This window comes from Bombina bombina, chromosome 6 (assembly GCF_027579735.1).
Source record: "Bombina bombina isolate aBomBom1 chromosome 6, aBomBom1.pri, whole genome shotgun sequence".
Classification (NCBI taxonomy): Eukaryota; Metazoa; Chordata; class Amphibia; order Anura; family Bombinatoridae; genus Bombina; species Bombina bombina.
In genome coordinates, this window is record NC_069504.1 from 476,677,213 (window position 1) to 476,695,770 (window position 18,558).

At 41.2% G+C, this 18,558-nt stretch overlaps 1 protein-coding gene across 1 annotated transcript in view; it reads left to right on the forward strand.

The window, feature by feature from the left end:
* Positions 1 to 18,558, forward strand: part of CIB2 (calcium and integrin binding family member 2) — a 194,888-nt gene that overhangs the window by 80,064 nt on the left and 96,266 nt on the right. The window contains exon 2 of the mRNA XM_053717277.1: positions 4,601 to 4,635. Coding sequence (XP_053573252.1) covers positions 4,601 to 4,635 — 35 coding nt within the window. The remainder of the gene's footprint in view (positions 1 to 4,600; positions 4,636 to 18,558) is intronic.

Sequence of the window (18,558 nt, forward strand, 5' to 3'; positions counted from 1 at the left end):
TGACAGTTAGGGGAGGAGCTATATAGCAGCTCTGCTGTGGGTGATCCTCTTGCAACTTCCTGTTGGGAAGGAGAATATCCCACAAGTAATGGATGATCCGTGGACTGGATACACTACAAGAGAAATAAATTTATCAGGTAAGCATAAATTATGTTTTTGACTTGTGTCCATTTAAGGAGACATGAAAAAAACAATATTTTCCGCAACTTTCCTATGTACTTTTATTATTAATGTTGCTTCATTCTCTTGGCATTCTTAGTTGGAGCAACAATGATGGTAGAAGTTAACTAGAAAGTTTAATTTTGATATCACTGTCTCTTTAATGACGTGATACCTTGGCAGACTAACAAGTCTCCATGAATCTAGTCTTATGTATATTCTCTAAGAGCATTGGTAGATTTGAAACGGATGTCATTGCTAAGTGGCTTACTGGGACAACTCCAAAAAAAGTTGGCTTAGTTATTCAGCACAGAAGCATATCAATACATTTAAAAAAAAAAAACATAGCTCTGAAATACGTAATGAAATGATCTCTGTTAGAGGGAATAGAGAACATGTCATGTCCATTGACCCACAAAAGAATTGAAGCAAAATATTCAGACTGATCAAACATTTAACACTAAACTGCAAGAAATGTTAAACTTATTTTACAACATCTCTATCTGAGTTGTCTTGCTTTTCCTGTTTACTATAAGGATGTCCCTGATAAATTTAGAGCGGGTGATAAATCACAACCTACTTGTAATTAGGCTAAGGAAATCTAGTGCTAATAAACACACATGTGGGTAGCGTCAATAAACCCTATGAGGTTGATAGGCGAACCAGATTTCTCTTGTAAGATGTATCGAGTCCACGGATTCATCCATACTTGTGGGATATTCTCCTTCCCAACAGGAAGTGGCAGAGAGAGCACCCACAGCAGAGTTGTCTATATAGCTCCTCCCTTAGCTCCACCCCAGTCATTCTCTCTGCCTGCTTAACTGCTAGGAAGGGCAAAGTGAGTGTGGTGACAAAACTTTTAATCACTTGCCGAGCTCTTCATTCCATTCCTCGGCCATCAGGGGCTCAGTGTATGGAGGTAATCGGACTCATGGTAGCGGCAATGGACATAGTTCCTTATGCCCGCCTACACCTCAGACCACTGCAACTATGCATGCTCAAACAGTGGAATGGGGATTATGCAGATTTATCTCCTCAACTGCATCTGGATCAAGAGACCAGAGATTCTCTTCTCTGGTGGTTGTCTCAGGACCACCTGGCTCAGGGAATGTGTTTCCGTAGGCCAGAGTGGCTCATAGTAATGACAGATGCCAGCCTGCTAGGCTGGGATGCAGTCTGGAAATCCCTGAAAGCACAGGGCTTATGGTCTCAGGAGGAATCTCTCCTCCCGATAAACATTCTAGAACTGAGAGCAATATTCAATGTGCTTCAGGCATGGCCTCAGCTAGCTGCGGCCAAATTCATCAGATTTCAGTCGGACAACATCATGACTGTAGCCTATATCAATCATCAAGGAGGAACACAGAGTTCTCTAGCGATGATGGAGGTAACCAAAATAATCCGAGGGGCGGAGGATCACTCTTGCCATCTCTCAGCAATCCATATCCCAGGGGTAGAGAACTGGGAGGCGGATTTCCTAAGTCGTCAGACTTTTCATCCGGGGGAGTGGGAGCTCCATCCAGAGGTTTTTGCCCAGCTGACTCAGCTATGGGGCACACCAGAATTGGATCTGATGGCGTCCCGACAGAACGCCAAACTTCCTCGTTACAGGTCCAGGTCCCAGGATCCCTAGGCGGTACTGATAGATGCTCTAGCAGTGCCCTGGTCCTTCAATCTGTCTTATGTATTTCCACCGTTTCCTCTCCTCCCAGGTCTGGTTGCCAGAATCAAGCAGGAGAGAGCTTCGGTGATTCTGATAGCGCCTGCGTGGCCACGCAGGACTTGGTATGCAGACCTGGTGGACATGTCATCTGTTCCACCGTGGACTCTGCCAATGAGGCAGGACCTTCTAATCCAAGGTCAGTTCAAGCATCCAAATCTAATTTCTCTGCGTCTGACTGCTTGGAGATTGAACGCCTGATTCTATCAAAGCGTGGTTTCTCTGAGTCGGTCATTGATACCCTGATTCAGGCTAGAAAGCCTGTTAACAGGAAAATCTATCATAAAATTTGGCGCAAATATCTTTGTTGGTGTGAATCCAAGGGTTACTCATGGAGTAAGATTAGGATTCCTAGAATTTTGTCCTTTCTCCAAGAAGGATTGGAGAAAGGATTATCAGCTAGTTCCTTAAAGGGACAAATATCTGCTCTGTCTATTCTTTTACACAAATGTCTGGCAGATGTTCCAGACGTTCAAGCATTTAGTCAGGCCTTGGTCAGGATCAAGCCTGTATTTAAACCTGTTGCTCCACCATGGAGCCTAAACTTGGTTCTTAAAGTTCTTCAAGGGGTTCCGTTTGAACCTATGCATTCCATAGATATTAAGCTTCTATCTTGGAAAGTTTTGTTTTTAGTAGCTATCTCTTCGGCTCGAAGAGTTTCTGAGTTATCTGCTTTACAGTGTGACTCACCTTATCTTGTTTTCTATGCAGATAAGGTGGTTTTACGTACCAAACCTGGATTCCTTCCTAAGGTTGTTTCTAATAGGAATATCAATCAGGAAATTGTTGTTCCTTCGCTGTGTCCTAATCCTTCTTCAAAGAAGGAACGTCTGTTGCACAATCTTGATGTGGTTCGTGCTTTAAAGTTCTACTTACAAGCAACTAAATATTTCCGTCAGACATCTTCATTGTTTGTTGTCTATTCTGGTAAGCGGAGAGGTCAAAAGGCTGCGGCTACCTCTCTTTTTGGCTGAAAAGCATCATCCTTATGGCTTATGAGACTGCTGGCCAGCAGCCTCCTGAAATAATTACTACTCATTCTACTAGAGCAGTGGCTTCCACATGGGCTTTTAAAAATGAGGCTTCTGTTGAACAGATTTGTAAGGCGGCGACTTGGTCTTCGCTTCATACTTTTTCCAAATTTTCCAAATTCGATACTTTTGCTTCTTCGGAGGATATTTTTGGGAGAAAGGTTCTACAAGCAGTGGTGCCTTCCGTTTAAGGTACCTGTCTTGTCCCTCCCTTCATCCGTGTCCTAAAGCTTTGGTATTGATATCCCACAAGTATGGATGAATCCGTGGACTCGATACATCTTACAAGAGAAAACAGAATTTATGCTTACCTGATAAATTTCTTTCTCTTGTGATGTATCGAGTCCACGGCCCGCCCTGTTTATTTAAGACAGGTAGTATATTTTTCTTTAAAAAACTTCAGTCACCACTGCACCCTATAGTTTCTCCTTTTTCTTCCTAGCCTTCGGTCGAATGACTGGGGGGGTGGAGCTAAGGGAGGAGCTATATAGACAGCTCTGCTGTGGGTGCTCTCTCTGCCACTTCCTGTTGGGAAGGAGAATATCCCACACGTATGGATGAATCCGTGGACTCGATACATCACAAGAGAAAGAAATTTATCAGGTAAGCATAAATTCTGTTTTTTTTTTTTTTTAATATGATGAGTTTTACATCATATTATTCACATTTTTTTTTCATTTTGTGCATGTTTAACGGATTTCATATAGATGATAGAAACGTTTTGAGTACCACGTCCCTTTAATATGCACAGTTACTCTATAAATTTACATTGCTTTAACATTGTACATAGAATTGATGAATTGTTGTGCTTCTGTTTCCCATCAGTAGTTTCTTCTATTTCCTATCATGCAGATGGTACTCAATAAATGATTTTACAAACTTCTCTGTGGGGGGAATCAGCTTATTTAGAACAACTGAGGTTTTCTCCGGCCATGGGAGTTGGTCACAGTTGGTTGAACAGCGATCTAAGCTGTTCTTACTGATTAATATGCTGCCAGTATTCAGGTCACAGTCACAGAGAGTTCTTGTTGGTAGATACAGAGTCTCAATTCTGAATATTTTAGAAGAGAACACTAACTTTATTAGGAAACATACATTTGTATATACATTATAATGTACAGCAATGATATTATATGTGAAGTATGCAATGCAATTATCTACTGATCATAAGTACTGTATGTCTAATCATATCCAGTCCAGTTAAAAGTACGTTCTAGTATAAAGAAAAATAGTTCTATTTGGTACTTTATTTTAGTATTAGTATGTGTTTATGTTGAATTTGTGCTCCTGGAAAACCCTTATTCTGCTCCAGATGAGGATGTACTAGGGGAATGGAGCATACTTGTGTATTGTATGCCTTTTCCTGATTGGCTCACCAACTGTATCCTCATCTGTGTGGGGAAGAAGAGTAAAATGTTTGCTTTGATTCATATAACCACTTGTATATAAGGGGTTAAACACATAGTAAAAGAAAGTAATTTGTTTTAAACAATTCTTTAACAAACAGGGAATTTTATTTATCTCCTTCAGAACATACACTAACCAGGCAAAACAGATGTATTCAGGATCCTTAAGGGTTGATAATTAAAAAAGAGAATCACAAATGATTAAGAATGATCAGGAAAATATGAGTACCGTGTAAATATATTTGAATGTAAACTATTTATTAAAGAAAGTTTTTTTTTTTCAGGACTGCACATTCTTTACAAGAAAAGAAATCCTGCGGTGAGTGAATAGTCTATATTATTTGTGACTATATATATTTTAATTATTGATGTTTAAATAACTATTGTGTAGTAGTCCCTTAGATATTTTCTGTTCCTATGTACAAAAGTATATAAGGTTTATGTATAGATGCTATTGCATTTGTTAAATGAAATCACAGTGCAATGTATGCTGAGATCATACGGTCTCAGAATACCATTGTTTTACCTCAATCACAACCTCAAAGCAAACTGATCCACTGATTGGTTTGTACACACACTGATACTTGTCTGTCACTCAAGTATTTGTATAGTGTGTTTGCAATAATTAGCAGTTTCATATGCTCCAATATTGCCACATTTAAAGTTTCCCCAGAGCTATGTTAAAGGCGTTTTTTATTTTACATATTTATGTTAGAAATGTATTTAATTGTACTAACTTTCATTAACAAAAAATACTCATTATTATTATTATTATTAAAGGACCAGTCAACACATTAGATTTGCATAATCAACAAATGCAAGATAACAAGACAATGAGTAGTAGATTTTTTTATAACAAATTTCAAAGTTATGTATATTTCCACTCCCCTTGTACTATGTGATAGCAATCAGCCAATCACAAATGCATATATGTATAGTCTGTGAATTCTTGCACATGCTCAGTAGGATCTGGTGACTCAAAATTGTAAATATAAAAGACTGTGCACATTTTTTTAATGGAAGTAAATTGGAAAGTTGTTTAAAATTACATGCTGTATCTGAATCATGAAAATTTAATTTAACCTGAGTGTCCCTTTAACTTTTTCTTTAAAGCACTGACAAACTAAATAAATAAAAACAATTATTACAGGAAGAAGAGAGTCTGCTTTAAAAAGCTTACAATGTACTGGTTGAAGGTTGAGGGAACAATGTAGTGTGGGCTAGTCTGCAATACAAGGGCAAGGCAATTCAAGATTTATTTTGTCAGGATTGAGAACATTTAGAACAGAGCTGTTTAAGGGACAGTCAAGTCAAAATTAAACTTTCATGATTCAGATAGGGCATGCAATTTTAAACAACTTCCCAATGTACTTTTATCATCAAATTTGATATGTTCTCTTGGTATTCTTTGTTGAAAGCTAAACCAAGGTAAGCTTCTATGTTAATTTCTAAGCCCTTGAATTCTGCCTCTTATCTCAGTGCATTTTGACAGTTTTACAGTTAAACAGAGCCAGTTCTTGTGTACCATATAGATAACATTGTTCTCATTCCAGTGGAGTTATTTATGAGTCAGCACTGATTGGCTAAAATGCATGTCTGTCAAAATAACTGAAATAAGAGGGCAGTCTGCAGAGGCTTGGGTACAAGGTATAATAATACAGGTACAATGACGTATTTAGGTTTTGTGCTGCCCTAGGCACTCAAAAATCTGCTGCCCTCAGGTTTTAGGCCTTTTTTAGCCATCATTTTATTTTCGGTCAGGGTGTAACATGACTTTTTTTATTTCTCATAGTATTTCCAAAGTAAATGATAGGTGAGGAGAGGAGGGAGAAATGGCACATGAGGGAGAGAAGTGAAGGAGAGGAGGAAGGGAGAGGGTGCATAGAAGAGAGGGAGGAAGAGGAAGTCCCACAGTTATTGACAAACAAACCCTGCCCAAAACCACATATATATATATGTATATATTCATATTCAAGCTGAGTGAACTAATAGATTAATTATGAGTATTTAATAATTAACTTGTGCGTTTGTGGACTATAAATCAATAACAGCAAAGAAATGTCCAGATAATGGGAAGTAAACTGGATGTGAATACGATTCATAATTCTAAATTTTAACACATTACACAATTATCTTATCTGTTGCTGTAATATATTTGCAATACACATAATACATCAAGTTTGTAAACAAAAAAAACAAACAAAAAAAACTAAATTTATGCTTATCAGATAAATTCCTTACTTTCCTGGCAGGGAGAGTCCACAACTTCATTCCTTACTGTTGGAAAATACAACACCTGGCCACCAGGAGGAGGCAAAGACACCACAACCAAAGGCTTAAATATCCCTTCCACTTCCCCCATCCCCCCAGTCATTCGAGGGAACGAGGAAAAATAGGAGAAACATCAGGGTATAAAGGTGCTAGAAGAAAAACAAAAAGGGAGCCGTCCAAAAAAGAGAGGAGAGTCTATGGCCCATAGTTATCAAGGTCTGTCGGACCTGATCCGACAGTGCGCTGAATACGGCGAGCAATACGCTCTCCGTATTCAGCATTGCACCAGCAGCTCACATCGGGTTGATTTCCGGCGATGTCTGTCCGCCTGCTCAGAGCAGGCGGACAGGTTATGGTGCAGCGGTCTTTGTGACCGCTGCTTCATAACTGCTATTTCTGTCGAGTCTGCAGGCTAGCCAGAAACACAGGGCATCAAGCTCCATTCAGAGCTTGATACATATGCTCCTATGACTTCATTCCTTACTGTTGGGAAAACAATACCCAAGCTCCAGAGGACACTGAAGGAATAACGGGAGGGAATAAAGAAAAAGGCGGACCTTAATCTGAGGGCACCACAGCCTGCAAAACCTTTCTCCCGAAAGCTGCTTCAGCCGAAGAAAACACATCAAATTTGTAAAATTTAGAAAAAGTATGTAAGGAGGACCAGGTAGCAGCCTGATCCATAGAGGCTTCATTCTTAAAAGCCCAGGAAGAAGCAACTGCTCTAGTGGAATGAGCCGTAATCCTCTCAGGAGGCTGCTGTCCTGCTTTCTTATTAGCCAAGCGAATGACACTCAACCAGAAAGACAAGAAAGACGTAATGGCCTTCTGCCCCCTATGTATACCCGCATAAACGACCAACAAAGATGAAGATTGTCTGAATTCCTTAGTAGCCTGAAGATAAAACTTCAAAGCATTCAGATTGTGAAGCAAACGTTCCTTCGCTGAAGAAGGATTGGGACACAAGGAAGGAACAACAATCTCTTGATTAATGTTACGATCTGACACTACCTTAGGAAGGAAACCTAACTTAGTACGTAAAACCGCCTTATCAGCATGAAAAACAAGGTAAGGTGGGTCACACTGTAAAGCTGAGATCTCGGAGACTCTGCGAACCGAGGCAATGGCTAATAGAAACAAAACTATGCATGGGATCAAATGGAGCCTGCTGCAAAACACGAAGAACAAGATTGAGACACGAAGGTGGAGTTACAGGTCTAAACACAGGTCTGATCTTAGGGCCTTAACAAAGGACTGAACATCTGGAAGCTCAGCTAATCTTTTGTGCAGCAACACCGACAGGGCAGATATCTGTCCCTTCAGGGAACTGGCAGATAGACACTTCTCCAAACCACTCTGGAGAAAAGAGAAAATTCTGGCAACCTTTACCCTATGCCAAGAAAATCCACGCTCCTCACACCAGTGCAGGTAAGTTCGCCATACCTTATGGTAGATGCGCTGAGTAACTGGCTTACGAGCTTGAATCAAATTATCTATGACACTCTCAGAGAATCCTCTCCTGACTAGGACTAAGCGTTTAATCTCCACGCAGTCAGCCTCAGAGAATCTAGATTTTGATGTAGGAAGGGACCCTGTATCAGCAGGTCCCTGCGACAAGGTAACCTCCACGGAGGAGAAGAGGACATTCTTACCAGATCCATGAACAAGGTCCTTAGCGGCCAGGATGGAGCAATTAGAATCACCAATGTTAGCTCCTGCTTGATGCGGGCCACCACACGAGGGAGAAGAGGCAATGGAGGAAAGAGATATATTAACCTCCATGAAACCGCTAGAGCATCTATTAACTCTGCTTGGGGGTCCCTTGATCTCGACCCGTACCTGGGTAGTTTGGCATTGAGACGAGAGGCCATAAGATCTATCTCCGGCATCCCCCATCTGCTGCAAATCTCTCCAAACACCTCGGGTGGAGAAACCATTCCCCCGGGTGAAAAGATTGTCTGCTGAGGAAGTCTTCTTGCCAGTTGTCCACACCCAGAATGTGGATCATTAACAGCACACAGCTGTGGGCTTCTGCCCATTCTAGGATTGGAGACACCTCCCTTATCGCTAAGGAACTTCTCGTTCCTCCCTGATAATTTATGTAAGCAACCGTCATTATATTGTCTGATTGGAATCTGATAAACTGGGACGAACCCAGTAGGGGCCAAGCCTTCAGCGCATTGAAGATTGCCCACAGTTCCAAAATATTGATTGGAAGAGTGGACTCCTCCTGAGCCTGGCACCCCAGGCTGATCCCCAGCCTGAAAAGCTGGCATCCGTAGTCACAATCTCCCAGGACGGTCTCAAGAAGCATGTGCCTCGAGACAGGTGATCTTGACAAAGCCACCAAGAGAGCGAATCTCTCGACAGGCTGTCCAATATGATCTGTTCTGACAAGTCCAAATGATCGCCGTTCCACTGTCTCAGCATGCATAATTGTAAAGGTCTGAGAAGGAATCTGGCAAAAGGAATAATGTCCATACAAGACACCATGAGTCCAATCACCTCCATGCATTGGGCCACCGAAGATCTTGATGCAGCCTGGAGGGCAAGGCACGCTGATGTCAGCTGCAACATCTCTGATCTGTTAGAAAGATCCTCATGGATACCGAGTCTATAAACGTACCCAGGAAATTCACCCTGGTATTTGGAGTAAGAAAACTCCTTTCCAAGTTTATCTTCTATATCCATGATATCGAAGAAGACATGCAGGTATGCATTCTTCAGATCGATGGTAGTCATAAATTGTCCTTCCTGAACCAGTGGAAGGATCAATTTGATCGTCTCCATCTTGAAGAAGGGGACACTTAGAAATTTGTTTAGGCACTTCAAGTCCAGAATTGGATGAAAAGTTCCCTCTTTTTTGGGAACCACGAAGAGGTTTGAATAGAACCGCAGATCTCTTTGTGATGCAGGTCTGGGGACTATTACTCCTGAGGAGGATAGATCGCTTACACAATCTAAAAAGGATGTCCTCTTCTCTGGTCTTGTAGACAGTCTGGAGAGGAGGAATCTGCCCCTGGGCAGATGAGACTTAAATCCTGTCCTGTACCCTTGAGATACAACCTCCAGTACCCAAGGATCCTGGACATCCTGAAACCAAGGGTCTAAGAAAAAAACGACAGTCTGCCCCCTACTTGATCCGATCCCGGATCGGGGGCCGCCCCTTCATGCAGATTTGTTATCTGCGGGCTTCTTAGTCTGCTTGGACTTATTCCAGGACTGAGCAGGTTTCCAGGTACTCTTGGGTTGCTCAGGCTTGGAGAACGATTAAGTTCTCTGGGACTTGTCCGAACGAAAGGAATGAAAATTAGAGGACTACCGTCCCTTAGGTCTGTTCTTCTGATCCTGCGGAAGGAAAGCACCATTCCCTCTGGTAACAGTAGAAATGATAGTGTCCAGGCCTCGACCAAATAAAACTTTCCCCTTGAAAGGTAAGGAAAGGAGTCTGGATTAAGAAACCATATCCGCAGACCAATATTTCAACCAGAGAACTCTGTGAGCTAGGACTGCAAAACCTAAAGTCTTTGCGTTCAGACGTATAATCTGCATATTCGTACCACAGATAAAGGAGTTAGCTATTCTTAAATCCTTAATCCTCTCATGAATATCCTTGAGGGAAGATTCCACCTCGATAAGTTCTGACAGAGAGTCACACCAGTAGGTGGTGGCCCCAGCCACAGTGGCAACTGCCGCCGCCGGTTCAAATACTACTGAAATACTACTGATAATATTCGCCATGCGAACTGGGACAGGAAAAGGGGGCCTTTCTGTCCTCATAAACTTAGGAATCTTGGGTTCCTCCAGAAGTGTTGACTCTGGAACCTCTAATGTAGACAAAACCTCCTTTAGCAAACAACGCAGATGCTCAATCTTAAATCTAAAGGAGGGGTCCTTGGAAGGAGGGGGTTTAGTACATGAAGTCTCCAACTCCGAAAGCTCACCCTCTGATGCTACAGAGGTTAACTCATCCTCGGACAATTGAGACATACTGGCTAAATCCGATTAAAAATTATCTGAATATAATTCAATAGAACTATGTTTAACCTTTCTCTTACGTTTCCCAGAAATAGGTAAGGCACTCAGGGCTGCAAACACAGCAGATTCTAACTGCGTGGTAAAGTCCGCAGGGAAAAAGCCCCCTCCAGCCGGAGTATTAGGCGTGCAGCGGGGAACTGCATCTAAAGCGGAATCCTGAGAGGTTGACGAATCAGAGCGACTAATTATGCTAGGGGGGTTATCAGATTTAGCTCCCTTCTTAGACTTTAAAACAGTACCCAGGAAATTAGAACAAAATTGAGCAGGTGGACAAACCACCGCCTCCTCAAAGTATAAACAGGTATTATTATTTATAATAGAAGGTGCAGAACCTTCTAACATTTTATCAGAGTCCTACATTGCTGGAGATGCCCAAAGTAAGGAAACATATTTAATTAAACAACAATTTCTCTGGCACGTATATTAATAATAAAAAGAGGCATCTTTATAACCCCAATGGCTGGGGCACTCACCACCTCCTAGACCGAGACAGTTATAGAACGCTCTCCATAGGATGGGCAGAGTTCTTACAGTTAGATCGCAAGTAAAACGTAATGTGCCACACCGATTATGTGCTGCGCAAGAAGGGACCTCCCCTGCTATAAGAAAAAACGTGCAAATTATTAGAAGCTGCGTATAATCTGCATATTCGTACCACAGATAAAGGAGTTAGCTATTCTTAAATCCTTAATCCTCTCATGAATATCCTTGAGGGAAGATTCCACCTCGATAAGTTCTGACAGAGAGTCACACCAGTAGGTGGTGGCCCCAGCCACAGTGGCAACTGCCGCCGCCGGTTCAAATACTACTGAAATACTACTGATAATATTCGCCATGCGAACTGGGACAGGAAAAGGGGGCCTTTCTGTCCTCATAAACTTAGGAATCTTGGGTTCCTCCAGAAGTGTTGACTCTGGAACCTCTAATGTAGACAAAACCTCCTTTAGCAAACAACGCAGATGCTCAATCTTAAATCTAAAGGAGGGGTCCTTGGAAGGAGGGGGTTTAGTACATGAAGTCTCCAACTCCGAAAGCTCACCCTCTGATGCTACAGAGGTTAACTCATCCTCGGACAATTGAGACATACTGGCTAAATCCGATTAAAAATTATCTGAATATAATTCAATAGAACTATGTTTAACCTTTCTCTTACGTTTCCCAGAAATAGGTAAGGCACTCAGGGCTGCAAACACAGCAGATTCTAAATGCGTGGTAAAGTCCGCAGGGAAAAAGCCCCCTCCAGCCGGAGTATTAGGCGTGCAGCGGGGAACTGCATCTAAAGCGGAATCCTGAGAGGTTGACGAATCAGAGCGACTAATTATGCTAGGGGGGTTATCAGATTTAGCTCCCTTCTTAGACTTTAAAACAGTACCCAGGAAATTAGAACAAAATTGAGCAGGTGGACAAACCACCGCCTCCTCAAAGTATAAACAGGTATTATTATTTATAATAGAAGGTGCAGAACCTTCTAACATTTTATCAGAGTCCTACATTGCTGGAGATGCCCAAAGTAAGGAAACATATTTAATTAAACAACAATTTCTCTGGCACGTATATTAATAATAAAAAGAGGCATCTTTATAACCCCAATGGCTGGGGCACTCACCACCTCCTAGACCGAGACAGTTATAGAACGCTCTCCATAGGATGGGCAGAGTTCTTACAGTTAGATCGCAAGTAAAACGTAATGTGCCACACCGATTATGTGCTGCGCAAGAAGGGACCTCCCCTGCTATAAGAAAAAACGTGCAAATTATTAGAAGCTGCGCAACTCACAAAAACTAAAGCGAAACCTGTCTGTTTCATTGCCAAAAAGTACAGTCTATTTGAGCCCTAACCCTCACAATGTGTTCCTTAGAGAACAAAGCAGTATATATATATATATATATATATATCCCCAAACTGTTCCAAATTAATCTCTGAGTTAAAGGAGATATTAAACCTTGATGCTATTGAGGTTATGAGTCACACTGTGACCCTAATAATAGGAGTCCCTGCTAAATAGTAAAATAAAGCAGACTTACCCTCCAGGATCTATGCTGTGGAACAGATACAGCCTCTCAAGTGCGACAGCCTTGCTGCAGTGTTCTGACAGGCATGGGCATCCAGAGGGCGGGGGGCAAGATGGGGCATTTGCCCCCCCCCCCCTGAATTTTTCTCTCCACCTGGAGTAAAACTGCAGGGAAAAAAAAGAAAATAGAATGTCCGTTTATATGTCTTTTAATCTTTTTAATGTAATTTCATTTTAGACAAAGAAGCAGAGTATCCTGGGAGTAGTTCTGGCATGTGTAGTTCACCATTTTGCTCCTCAGTATTGTGTAAATGCAGTTTTGGGCTTCAATTGCCAGCCTGCATTATTTCCCTCCCTCTCCACAGCTTCCTCCCCTCACACACAGCAAGAGACTGTGTGAACTTTAGAAGTGAGGGAATGCTTGTTCATTGCATGATGGCCACATCTTTCAGCTAAAAACAGCAAGCTAGAATCTTTCATGTAAGTACATGTACAGCAATTGCTCTTGCAGTTGTGTGGGGAGAAGGGTGATGAGAAATTGCATTTATTTAGGTATCTATCAGCTTGGTCTGGCTTATTTAATCTTTTAAATATAGGTGCATCTGCATATTGCACTGCATCTTGTATATAGATAATTGTTTTTTATCTACTGGCTTTACATTTATACTGCAGTGCTTGAAAAACACAGATCAATGTTTAATGTGTCCACATGGTCTTTATCACTTTGAAGATTAGCTATATTATTCCTAAAACCATGTTATCTGCATAAAGTATTCACCATCATATATTGCTAAATGGAAAAAAGGGAGATACAGAGGGAAAAGGGAGAAACAGCGCAAGAGAAAAATAAAAGCTCAAAAACACAGAAAAATTGTGTGTGTGAGAGAGAGAGAGATAATGAAGGAAATATAGTGAAGTGGACCATGTGAATTATATTTTCATGTATGTTTCAAATTTTCTGTGGTGGTCGTGCCTGTATAGGTTTTGTCTGTTGACTATGAGTAATATAAAAAACAGCAATATTTTTTATCTGGATCTGAGGACAATTCTTATATATCTGTTTTAACCCGTTACTACTAGAAAGTTCTAGACCTTCTCCATATTAAATATGTTAAAATAAAAATGCCAATTTACTTTTTAAATGTTTGTCATTATTAGGTGCTGATTGGTAGGCGTGTTCCCTGCACAGACCATATGTACCTGTCAACACCTTTGTAAAAGCAGAAAACTACATAGTGTGTGGATGTGGGCATAAAAAAAAAAATTAGCCAGCATTTTATAAACTGCTACAAGGGTAATTCAAAAGGGTACGGCTGTTTTGCTTCTATTTTCAAGAAAATATTTTTAAACTAATATTTTTATCTTTTTTTATCTATGTTTTTCCCAGCAGGTCAAGTGGTGTAAAACCATTCTCTACTGCTATAGTGGTACACTCATTGCTATGTCTATATCACTTGAAGTCGGTGGGTGTAAAACAGTTCAATATTTCCATAGTGGTTAAAGGCACAGTCTAGTAAAAATTAAACTTTCATGATTAAGATAGGATATGCAATTTTAAACAACTTCCCAATTTACATTTCTCATCAAATTTGCTTTGTTCTTTTGGTATTCTTTGTTGAAAGCTAAACCTAGGTAGGTTATATAATAATTTCTAAGCCGTTAAACTGCCTCTTATCTCAGTGCAATTTTACAGATTTTCACAGTTAGACACTGCTAGATTACGTGTGTCACAGTGTGCTCTCTTCTGTGGAGTTATATATGAGTCAGCACTAATTGGCTAAAATGCAAATCTGTCAAAAGATCTTAGATAAGGGGCAGTGTGCAGAGGCTTAGATACAGTTTATCACAGAGGTAAAAAGTATATTAATATAACCGTGTTGGTTATGCAAAAGTGGGTAATAAACTACATTTATGCTTACCTGATAAATGTATTTCTTTCCGGATATGGTGAGTCCACGGCTTGAGTAATTATTGTTGGGAATATCACTCCTGGCCAGCAGGAGGAGGCAAAGAGCACCACAGTTAAACTACTAAGTATCACTCCCTTACCCAAAAGCCCCCGGTCATTCGACCAAAGGGAAATGGAGAAAAAGGAGTAACACAAGGTGTAGAGGTGCCTGAGGTTATAGTCATAAGAACAACTGTCTTAAAATAAAGGGTGAGACCGTGGACTTACCATACCCGGAAATAAATACATTTATCAGGTAAGCATACATTTTGTTTTTGTTTCCTAAGATATGGTGAGTCCATGGCTTGAGTAATTACTGTTGGGAACCAATACCCAAGCTAGATGACACGGATAAATAGGGAGGGACAAGACAGGCAGTTCTAAACAGAAGGCACCACCTCTTGAAGAACCTTTCTCCCAAAAGAAGCCCCAGCCGAGGCAAAAGTATCAAATTTGTAAAATTTTGAAAAAGTATGTAGAGAAGACCAAGTTGCAGCCTTGCAAATTTGTTCCACAGAAGCTTCATTTTTGAAAGCCCAAGAAGAGGAAACAGCTCTTGTGGAATGAGCCGTAATTCTCACAGGAGGTTGCTGTCTAGCAGTCTCATAAGCCAAACGAATTATACTTTGTAACCAAAAAGAAAAAGTAGTAGCAGTAGCTTTCTGACCTTTACATTTCCAAGAGAAACAGACAAAGAGGGCAGAGGACTGGCGAAAATCCTTAGTCACCTGTAAGTAGAATTTAAGAGCATGCACAACATCCAAATTGTGTAACAAACATTCTTTGGAAGAAGAAGGATTAGGACACAGAGAGGGAACAACAATTTCCTGATTGATGTTTCTTTTAGAAACAACCTTAGGAAGGAAGCCTAACTTAGTACGAAGAACTGCCTTATCGGCATAAAAAATATGATAAGGGGAATCACACTGCAGAGCTGAGAGTTCCGAGACTCTTCGAGCAGAAGAAATAGCAACAAGAAACAAAACCTTCCAAGTTAACAACTTAATGTCTATGGAATGCAACGGCTCAAACAGAGCCAGCTTTAAAACTTTAAGAACAAGGTAAAGGCTCCAAGGAGGAGCAACAGACTTAAAGACAGGCCTGATTCTGACCAAGGCCTGACAAAAAGATTGCACATCTGGCACATCTGCCAAATGTTTATGTAGTAAAACTGATAAAGCAGAAATCTGACCCTTCAGGGTACTGACTGGCAATCCCTTCTCCAGGCCTTCCTAAAGAAAAGATATAATTCTAGGAATTCTAACTCTACTCCAAGAGTAGCCCTTGGATTCACACTAATAAAGATATTTATGCCATATCTTATGGTAAATCTTTCTAGTAACAGGCTTGTGAGCCTGAATCATGGTCTCAATGACCGACTCGCTTAGACAGAATTAAGCGTTCAATCTCCAAGCAGTCGGCTTTAGAGAAACAAGATTTAGATGAAGATAGGGGACCCTGAATCAGGAGGTCCTTCCTCAGAGGTAGTCTCCAAGGTGTGAGAGATTATATCTCCACTAGGTCTGCAAACCAGATCCTACGAGGTCACGCAGGGACTATTAGAATCACTGACGCCCTCTCCTGTTTGATACGAGCAATGACTCCTGGAAGAAACAGAGGAAACAGGTATGCCAACCTGAAAACCCAAGGAACCGCCAGAGCATCTATCAGAAAGGCCTGCGGATCTCTTGACCTTGAACCGTACCTTGGAAGATTGGCGTTCTGACAGGACACCATCAGATCTAACTCCGGCACCCCCCATTTGAGGACTAAGCTGGAAAACACCTCCGGATGGAGTTCCCACTCCCTGGGATGAAAAGTCTGTCTGCTCAGAAAATCTGCTTCCCAGTTGTCTACTCCTGGAATGTGGATGGCAGATAGACAGCAATTGTGGGACTCTGCCCAGTAAAGAATCAGAGTAACCTCCTTCATGGCTAAGGAACTCTGAGTTCCTCCCTGGTGATTGATGTAAGCCACAGAGGTGATGTTGTCTGACTGGAACCTGATAAACTGGGCTGAGGACAACTGAGGTCAAGCCAATAGAGCATTGTAAATTGCCCTCAACTCCAAGATGTTGATGGGAAGAGCAGACTCCTCCCGAGTCCAAAGGCCCTGAGCTTTAAACGAGTTCCAGACTGCTCCCCAGCCCAGCAGGCTGGCGTCCGTGGTCACAATCACCCAGGAAGGTCTCCAAAAGCATGTGCCCTGAGACAGATGTTCCTGAGAAATCCACCACGGGAGAGACGACTGATCTAACTCTATTCTCTAAGGTAGATCCGCATGGTCGCCATTCTATTGTCTGACCATGCACAACTGGAGAGCTCTCAAATGGAATCGAGCAAAAGGAATGATGTCCAGCTGGATGAGCAGTAGCCTAAAGAGAGAGGCAAGAAGAAATGATTTTGTTTTTCCTGACCTCTGTCAGAAAAATCTTCCTCAATAGAGAATCTATTATGGTCCCTAAGAACACTACTCTTGTAGCAGGGGAAAGGGAGCTTTTTTTCAGATTCACATTCCATATTCACATTCCATCCGTGGGAATGAAAAAAAGACAACAATATCTCTCTGTGAGATTTTGCTTGTTGAAAAGATGGCGCCTGAACCAATATGTCGTCCAGGTAGGGTGCCACAGAAATTCCATGAGAACGGATCACTGCCAAAAGAGCCCCCAGAACCTTTGAAAAAATTCTGGCAGCCATGGCTAGACCAAATGTAAGGGCCACGAACTGGAAATGTTTGTCCAGAAATGGTCCCTTCAAATTTGGGTACAGTATACCAAGGGTCTTTAATGGAGTCCTCGACAGGAAACATTTTCGTAAAAATGGGAGACAGGGAAAAAGACACCCCTGGTTTCTCCCATACCTGTGAGATAATCTCCCTAGCACAGTCCGGCACAGAAAAAACCTCTGAAGTGCAAGGTTCATCAAAGAAACTATTAAGTTTACTAGATTTCTTAGGAGTAACAACGACAGGGGTATCAGAGTCATCTAAAGTAGCTAAAACCTCCTTTAACAATACACAAAGGTGTTCAAGCTTAAATCTGAAGGATACCACCCCAGTCTCAGAAGAAGGAATTATACTGTCCGAATCTGAGATTTCACCCTCAGAAAGTCCCGATGTATCTTCCTCATCAGACTTATGAGAAAGGGCAACTTGGGAAGCAGAACTGAGGACAGGCACCTTACTTTGTGAATTTCTAGATTTCCTCTTGCGTTTTCCCTGTAATCTGGGAATGGCAGCTAATGCCGCAGATACCACTGAAGATACCTGGGCAGCAATTTCTGCTTTTAAATAAACTCCACTAGGAGTTATAGAGGACCCGCAGGACACTGCATGTGACGCCATTGAGGTTGGGACGTAGCAGGAGAAAGCTGAGGTATTATTTTAACAGCATCATCCTGAGTGACATTAGGCTCAAAAATGTTACCTTTATTTTGCAAGGTTTTCTTGACACATGAAGAACAAAATTGCATAGGAGTTGCAATTTGTGCATCTAAACATAATAAGCATGAATTTATAAAAGCAGGCTCTTGCTCCTGATAAGTTTCAAAGTTTTTAATATTCAATTAAAATAAGCCAAGGAAAAAATACACTTTAAATGTTATTCCAAATTAGGATCAATCCCCAGCTAAAATTATGTGAAAAAAGTTAAGAAAAAAAAATTAATAAACATCAAATAAACTTCTAAAATACACCTCAGGCAACTCCACACCGCAATTACTGAGATGCCTTACCGCTACCAATTAAGACTGGATCACCCAGAAATGGGGGAAAACAACTTTATCTTCAGAAACGTTATGAAGTAAAGACGGTCATGTGACCGCAACTGCCAAGCTCAAATTACTGCTGTGACACAGAGAGGCACTAAAAATAGCTTCCTGGTACACTGAGTATCAAAAATATCCGTTTTTTCAAACCAGACAGTTTAAAATGTTGCATTGTTTTATTTTTAAGCAATGGGGAAATTAATAAGC